Here is an 8,833-nt window from a genome sequence, read left to right on the forward strand (position 1 = left end):
GGCAGCCAGGGCAAAAGGAATTGCCGACCCTCCTCTCCTGAGCTTATGGCTCTGCTGACCTACAAGGGGGCTTCCGCAGCCCAGGCTTCTCAGTTGAGGTCAGATGCGGCCATTTGCTTCTTCCACAGAACATGCACTAGAGGCCAAGAGAGCATGTCTGGGCAGAGATACCACAAAGCTGGGACTGATGGTCAGGGGCTCTAGAAGAATCACAGGTGCTTTCCTCACAGGCATATGACAGTGCCCAGAGGGGGCGAATCGCATTGTGTCTTACCCTACTCTCCTTTTGAGAACTGTGAAGAGTCATCATGTCTCCCTTGCATCCCCTAATTTCCTCACTGCAACACCTTTCCTCCAGATCACGTGTCAGGAATGTCCACAGAGATAAGGTCTATGCAGAGGAAACAAATATTTAGTTAAAAATGTCAACACAAGCATCCTCAGTGACTTCCTCAAAGAACCAACCTTGAACAATATCTCTCTCCCCTCGGCGTGTTGGGAGACATCTGCAGAGGAAAGGACAAACCAAAGGCACAGGTTGAGATGCAACAAAATATACTGATTCAAAAGAGGGAAATGAGATCATTGTAAGTGATTATCCCAGTGCAGGGAGAACCAGGAAAAGATAAGTCTGTGTCCCATGATCTGGCAGACATCATGCCAGGTGTCCATCTACCTGCCCCATATATGGAGCAGAGTCAGCAGGTCCTCCCTAGGCTGGCTTTCTGAGGCTCACAGCCCAGGGGAGCACAAGAGAATAAAGATACAAGAGGGAAAGGAGAGAGTGTTTTCAAAGATCCCAGGTTGGCCCCGTCCGTTTGCAAGGGGTGCTGGGGTTGCTCAGCCTCTCTGAAACCAACAACCTGATGCTCTGTCCCCAGTCTGGTACCATCTGATGGGTCCCTGGGGGGCTTCCCCAGAGCCAACACCAGCAGCTTTAGCAGGGGAGACACCTCCTCGTGCCACAGATGCCGCTGCCCAAGCCAGAGAGGCCAAAGCCCCCGGAGTTGATGGGCACTCCCTGAGAGCTGAGGATGCTGCCAACAGCAGCAGAGGTGGAGGATCCCACGGCGGTGTTCTGCGGGAAGGACGTGAGGATGGGGCCGGGCAGGGTCACCACCATGGGAGAGGGCTGGATGACGACTCTGGAGTCCTGGCACTGCAGGACACAGGGCTCATTGCAGCTGTTGGCCAGTGGGGTTGGGCCGCAGGGCTGGCAGGGCAGGCACTGGTTGTAGCAGAACATGTCTTGTGGCTGAAGGTTCACCTGGGATAGAGGGCAGGGCGAAACAGAGCAGGACGGGTGGGTAAAGAGCAGCTTGTCACCCCACCATGATGGAAATCCTTCCCCTCAGCCCAAAAGAGCCCTGCAAAGAACAACCAAGCCCAGGGAGATCCTTTCCTAGCCCATAGTTCAGGAGACAACACAGTGAAACCCCAACTTTTCTCCCTGTCACAGCTTTAACTCCTTCTCCCGTGACAAGCAGCCCCATGACACAGCATAGGACAAAGGGGTAAGTTTGTGATGAGAAATCCTGGAGAGGAATGAGGCTTGGGAGGAAGAGCAGGAAAAGGACACAGAGCTTCAGACCTACCTTGTTCCCAAGGAGCTGGAGGTGAGAGGAGTGGATGAGAGAGTGAGGAGAAGGACCCACTTTTATACGGCTCCTGCATTGCCCCAGGCCCACAGTAACTGCATGCAGGCAGTAATTTTCCAACAGACTCACCTACAATGCAAAATATCCTACATAATGGTACAGGTTGGGTTTTGGTTTCTGTCAACACTGCCATTTCATTTACTCATTTCTGACATGACAATTAGGCAATGGCGGCTCCTTTCAACCAACAGGATGACAGGACCAAATATTTCCCTGGAAGGATCACATCAGTACAGGCAGAAGATATAGCCCCAAGTGCAGGAGGGATCTGTGTAGACAAGGGACATGGAACTGGGGAAATCTGGCAAACTTGTTTTCAACCCTGATTACTGGAAGCTGAGCATATCCTTCTGGCAGCGCAGTCCATCCTGGGCCACCAAAGGCTTATGTGCCTGACAACGTAATGCATTCTTCTCCCTTAATACTTTACTGGTTTATTTAACAAAATAATCCCCTCTCATGGCAGTCCCTGGAGGTTTCTGATCACTGCCTTCAGCAGGCATGAAGACAGAAAATGTTACCCTTCTGAACACCATGATTACTCAACAAGCCTGGTGGAGACACCTCCCTTGGTGGAGACACCTCTCTTCCCACTGCCAGACGTGGTGTGTTGGGCCTCGGGACAGCACTTCGTTCTTCCCAATCTCCTCACACCACCATGCACTTTGGCCGCATGCTTTGGACACTGACCAGCAAAAGACACTTTCCCAAAACATACTGCCTGAACTGTGAGCCCCCTGAGCTGTGTCAGTGCTGGCAAGAAGGTCATGCTGAGAGGAATGTCTGTTCTGGCTGCCTGTAGATGTGGACTGAGGTACAGTCTAGTGCCCAGAGCTTGTTTTCCCAGATTACATACGGAGCTTCCCTGGCTGCAGGAGAACTAGCCCTGTGCGAGACACAACTCTGCAGACAGCACACACTCCTGGCTTGTGCTCACTCAAAAAGCCTGGCAGACGGCCAATCCAAAATTAGATTGTGTTTCACCATGGGTAGGGAGTGTCTACCCCAGGAAGCTTGCCTGCTGAAGACACTCCCTTGGCCTCCTGGGATGCGTCCCAGCTGCCTCCATGTCTGCAGGGCAGGGAAGTGCATCTCCTCTTCAATGTCGTTTGAGAGCTGGTTTTGCACCCTGAGCCCTTCTGAGCACATCCTCTCCCAGAGCATCCTCAGGGACCTAGCACTGAATGGTCCTGACAGTCCCCGTTCATGAGAGATGCAAGATGTTCTTCCTTTCCAGCTGCAGGACATACCATTTTTTCCTTCTTAATGCCATGATATTCGTATGGCCCAGTCCTCCAGCAGGTCTACATTTCCCTTTACAACAGCCCTGCCCTGAAGTATCTCAGCTGGTTTATACTATTGTCAGGAAATTCTTAATTTGATGCCCACAGTCTGCTGGGAGGGCTCCCTCTCCTTCCTTGAAAACCTTTAGAAGGCACAGCAGCTGAAGACATCCCAGAAGACTGAGAGAAAGAAAATATTGAACCACCCAGCCCAACGTGTTCTGTGTCCACTCTTTGGGTATCACCTATGACAATGTGATAGCAACCCACCTCCTAATGACAACAGAATGATAATGGATGTCATTTCCACAATGCTGCAGGCTGCCTGAAGGTATCTACCAGAACCCATGTCCTCTGCTGCAAAGCTGTTTGAGAGCACATCGGTTGCAGCCTGTAGTAGTACAGGAGGTTTGCATAAAGGATTTAAACACTATTAGCCCCTGCCTGGACAACTTCAGTGCACGAGGACTGACTGGCCATCAGCTGGACATTGTGCCACTCATCACAACCCTTGGAGACCAGCAGACGTGCCAGATTCTAGCCCTTTGCACTGTCCTCTTCTCCAGACTGTCTTTTGTCAGTAAACCTCTAAGGATGGTTACAGGCGAAAGTGTCAAAAGCCTTGGTTAGATGAGATTGAAAAATATTTGCTGAACATCTCTCATCCAGCAGAGCCAGGCACATCATCAAAGAAGGCCATGAGCTTGGTCAGGCCTGCTTTCTGCTCCATAAATACCTGCTGACCACTCACAATCACCTTCTTGTCCTTTCATCTTGGAAAGGGCTTCCAGAGTGATTTCCTTAATCACCTTTGCAGGGACCGAGGTGAGGCAGACTAGCATGTTCTTTGCCGGCTCTTCCTTTGTGCCTTTACTGAAGACAGGACACCCACTGGCTTTCTTTCAGTCCTCATATACATTCCCTGACTGCTGGCTCATGCAAAGGGCAGCCCTGTAGTAACACCAACCAGTACCCTTGGTTACATGACAATAGGTCATGTGCACTCATATCAGTCCAATCTTTTTAAATGTTCCCACACCTGATCCTCCTCTATTGTGGGGAAGTTGTTCATGCTCCAGACTTTCCAAGGACCCTCAGGAGCCTGATCTTTAGACAGCAAATCCTGCCACTCAAGACCAAGGCCAAGACCCCTGGGAGTACCTCTGCCTTTCCTATAACCCCTGTCCCCACTGAAGGTGCTCCATTCAGCCTTTGCACAAGCCTCTCTTTGGCTGCTGACCTACCTGGAAGAAGATCTTCTTCTTGCCCTCCACATGATTTGCCAGTTCAATGCCAGGGGGGCTTTGACTTTGCTAACCCCACCCTGCATACTCAGACAGACCGACAAATGTTGTCCCCAGAGCAAAGGTCATCAAGAGCAAGACAACAGAAACCTCTTTCTGCAATGGGAGTTGCAAACAATAGCACTTCACTGCTCCAAGTCAACATATCCTGCATACACGGGATCCCTCCAACCCTTGAGGGCAAAGATACGATCTTCCTGGGGATATCTTTGGGTGTCTCATCCTGGCACATGAAATGAGCTTGTATGGCAGACCAGCCATTTCAGAAATGAGGAAATAAAATGGGAGGGTTGATGAAAACCCAAATGCAACCAGTGCAACTATGTAGGATATATTGCTTTGGAGGTGAGTCTGTTGGAAAATTACTGCCCACATACAGTGATTGTAGGCCTGGGACAGTACAGGAGCAGTATAAAACTGGATCCTTGCCCTCACTCTTTCATGCACTCCTCTCACCTCCATCTCCATGAGAGTAAAATGAGTCTGAAAACTTTTCTCCTCTTCCTCATCATCATATTCCTGCAGCGTATCTCAGCTCATATCTGCCCCTTTGTCCTGCACTGGGTCTAGGAACTAATTGTCATTGGAGAGGGAAAGGGGAAGAAAGTTTGTCAAGGGCAGAGGCTGGGTTTGCTTAGGTGTCTCCTGAACTATGGGCTAGGAAAGGATCTACCTGGGTTCGATCACAACTAACAGGGTTCTTTTGGCCTGAGGGGTAGGAGAAACCTGTAGAGCTCCCTACACAGCCTCCAGCTCTCTTCTCCACCATGTGCGTCAACTCAGTCTTCCTGGGGTTATAGACCGCTCCTTATCCACTGCTTCGGCTTTCCTTTCCCCTACTCACTCTCCCAGGTTCACCTCCAGCCACAAGACATGTCCTGCGACAACTGGTGCCTGCCCTGCCAGCCCTGCGGCCCGACCCCACTGGCCAACAGCTGCAATGAGCCCTGTGTCCTGCAGTGCCAGGACTCCAGAGTCGTCATCCAGCCCTCTCCCATGGTGGTGACCCTGCTCGGCCCCATCCTCAGCTCCTTACTGCAGAACACCGCCGTGGGATCCTCCACCTCTGCTGCCGTTGGCAGCATCCTCAGCTCTCAGGGAGTGCCCATCAGCTCCGGAGGCTTTGGTCTCTCTGGCCTGGGCAGTGGCTTCTGCGGCACAAGGAGGTGTTTCCCCCGCTAAATCTGCTGGTGATGGCCCTGGGGAGGGTCCCCAGGGACCCACAAGATGGTACCAGACTGGGGACAGAGCATCAGGTTGTTGGTTTCAGAGGGGCTGAGCAACCCCAGCACCCCTTGCAAAAGGACGGAGCCAGCCTGGGCTCTCAGAAATCACAGCCCATACCACCTTTCCCATCTTCCCATGTCTACTGTTCCTCTTGTGACCCTGTTCTCTTGTGCTCCCCTGAACTGTGAGCCCCATAAAGTCAGCCTAAGGAGAACTTGTTGGCCCTGCTCCCTCTGTGGGTCTGGCAAATGATACCTGGCTGGATCTTTGCCACAATCATGAGGCACAGGCTCTCATCTTCCCCTGATGCTCCCTGAACTCAAAGAAACCTCATTTCCATCTTTTGAGTCATTAAAGTTCTGCTGCAATGAATCCCACGCCTCTGTGTCATCCTTTCCACTGCAAATGCTCTCCCACCATTCCCAGTAGACATATGTTTGCTAGGATTTGGGGAGGTGGGTTATGGGGGATGATTTTGTAGCAACTATTAACACAGACTTGGTTTTGGCATGCTTAGGCATGGTTAGGGTGGTCCTCTGCTTTCTAAACTTGGCTGCCTATCTGGGTCTTGACAGACCTATCCAACACAATTCAATGACCATAGCTACTCCAGGGATGATTTTAAGTCTCCTACCAAATCCTTCTCTACTCCATGCTCAGCAACTCTCCCTCCCACAGTGTCTCCTCCCCAACTAAGTTCTCCAGCCAGGACGCTGTTGGCATTTGCGATCACTTGGGCACACTGCAGGCTCATACTCAGCAGCTTTTGACCAATAATGACGGGTCCTTTTTTACCAGACATCTTTCCATCAGCTCTTCCCTGAGCCTGTAGCATTCCATGTGGTTGTTGTCACCCAAGTGCAAGATCCAGCACTTGGCTTGTTGAACCTCATATCACTGGCCTTGGCCCATCAATCCAGCCAGTCCAGATCCTTTTGTAGAGCCTTCAAGCCTCAAGCAGACCAACAGTCCCACGCAACTTGGTGTCATCTGCAAACTTACGGAAGGTGCACTTGACCCCCTCATCCAGATCATTGATAAAGAGATTTAACAGAACTGGCCCCAATACTGAGCCTTAGGGAACAGCACTGTGACCAGCCACCAACTGGATTTGGTTCCATTCACCACAACTCTTTGAGCCTGGCCATCTAACCAGTTTTTTACCCAGTGAAGAGTGTGCCAAGCCTTGAGCAGTCACTTTCTCCAGGAGAATGCTGTGGGAAACAGTGTCAAAGGCTTCACTAAAGTCCAGCTAAACAACATCCACAGTCTTTCCCTCATCCACTAAGTGGGTCATCTTGTCATAGGAGGAGATCGGGTAAATTACGCAGAACCTGTCTTTCATAAACCCATACTGACTGGGCCTGACCATTTGGTTGTCCTATATGTGCTGCACGATGACACTCAAGATGATCTGCTTTATAACATTCCCCAGCACTTAGGTCAGACTGAGAGGCTTCTAGTTCCATAGATTCTCATCCTGGCCCTTCTGGTGGATGCAACTTTCTTGCATCAGTGCCCCAAACTCAGCACAGTGATCTAGATATCGTGAGGTGAGCGTGAGCAGAGTGAGATCCTCACTCCCATCACTGTCCTGGCTATGGTCCTGCTCATATAGCCCAGGATGTTGTTGACAGTCCTTGATGATCAGGAGCAGTGCTGGGAGTTGCACCTGTTTTGATGAATTTACCACTAAAGTGACTTTTCTTGACCCTGATTTTGGGCTACCCATTTTCAGAGTCTGAAGGATGGCTGGCTGCTACGAAGCCAGCATCCAGTCAGGGCTCTGGGCACACATTTATGATCATGCTACCTGTGTCCTACAGCAGTTCAGCTGCTCCCCTTCCTCAGCTGAAAGCCTCTCTGCAGCCTTTGCTGCTGCTCACCACGCTGCTTTGGAGAGCTCCTGGACAGCCCTTTGAGACACTTTGGCCCACACCCACTGCCTCTCTTCCTGCCTTGAGTATCTCCTTGTCTGTCTCTCTCTCCAGAAATTTTCCCAGGAAGCCCTGGGCACAGACAGGGAAGGACCAAGATGAGGAGGACATGCACTGCCTGTGGGTCAGTGTGGTGTGTTGACCCCAGCCAACACTAAGCACCCACTGGCCCTTCACACTCACTCCACTGTCCCAGTGGGATTGTACAAGACTTGGAATCCAAAGAGAGCAAAATGCCCTTGGGTCAAGATAAGGACAGCTAAAGAAGGAAACAGCCAAAAGAGAATAAAAGCAAGTCAAACAAAAGCAATCACCAACCACCTTGCACCAGCAGACTCATGCCCAGCCATTCTCCAAAAAAAAGCTACTATAGAAAAACAGAGCACGATTTTCTTGCTGAGCATGATGTTACATGGCCTAGTGCAGCTCTTTTGTCAATTAGAGTAAACCCTTCGGAGGTCATCTCCTGCTTGAGCCTCCTCCTGCAGCACAGTGGCAGCCAGGGCAAGAGGAATTGCTGCCCTGCCCCCCCTCTCACATCTCTTCCGCTCCCCTCCTGGCCATATTGTAGGAAATGGTGGGGCTGCTGCCCTCCCAGAGCCTCCCACAGCCCAGGCTTCTCAACTACTATCAGCAGTGGCCACTTGTCCCTGCCATAGCTTGTGCACTGAGGCCAAGAGAAGAACATCTGGGCAGAGACTGAGCAGAGCTGGGTCTGATGGCCAGAGGCTCTGAAGGAGTCACAGATGCCCTCCAAGCCTGCGAGTGATAGTACCCAAAGGGGTCCCACTGCACTGCGTCCCACCCTCCCCTCCTTATGTGAATGCTGAAGACTCCTCATGTGCCACACTCACTCCTCACTTCCCCAGGGCAACGCTCTCCTCACTCCTCGTGCTGCTGTGGCTGCGGAAGAGCCAGTAAACAACTGGTGGCTTAATGGTGGCTTAACCTTGTCTGGCTACCAGGTGGTAAAAGCACTGTTCTTATCTTATTGATCACATACATAGGTATGTGACAACATCCACCCTACCATTTTACTCCCAAGAAAAGTATCACCTGTACAGGTTCCTAGTGAGAGATCTCAGCTGTTGGGCTTCCTTAACTTCCAATTCCTGACTGTTGGCCACACTGTCCCAGCATCGGTGTTGCCGGGCAGTGATCTGCTTACCTGGCTGGTGCCTTTAGTCTTTACACACATCTCAAAGATCTCTTGAGGACTGGGACTGTGTACTTTTCATCTCTTGAGTGATTCTTCACACTTCTTCCTCCCATTTCTTTGCTGAAGATCTGGCTTCCCAATCAGACTCTTCCTCCTCTTCACTCCCTTACTAAATCAATGATAAAGACACGTTCACTTCCTTATCCACTATTTCTTTTCCACTACTTTGACAACTACTGTGTGTGCTGTTATTGTCATGTCAACC

At 50.9% G+C, this 8,833-nt stretch overlaps 1 protein-coding gene across 1 annotated transcript; it reads right to left on the bottom strand.

The window, feature by feature from the left end:
* Positions 1–937: 937 nt before the first annotated feature.
* On the bottom strand, positions 938–1,246 carry LOC135997992 (feather keratin 1-like). Its single transcript, XM_065651004.1, has one exon. The coding sequence runs from the start codon at positions 1,244–1,246 to the stop codon at positions 938–940; it is 309 nt and encodes a 102-aa protein (XP_065507076.1).
* Between the last annotated feature and the right edge of the window lie 7,587 nt (positions 1,247–8,833).

This window comes from Caloenas nicobarica, chromosome 24 (assembly GCF_036013445.1).
Source record: "Caloenas nicobarica isolate bCalNic1 chromosome 24, bCalNic1.hap1, whole genome shotgun sequence".
Lineage (NCBI taxonomy): Eukaryota > Metazoa > Chordata > Aves > Columbiformes > Columbidae > Caloenas > Caloenas nicobarica.

Bases quoted from the DNA above. Each gene is read 5' to 3' on its own strand.
- LOC135997992 (XM_065651004.1), bottom strand. From the start codon at position 1,246: ATGTTCTGCTACAACCAGTGCCTGCCCTGCCAGCCCTGCGGCCCAACC.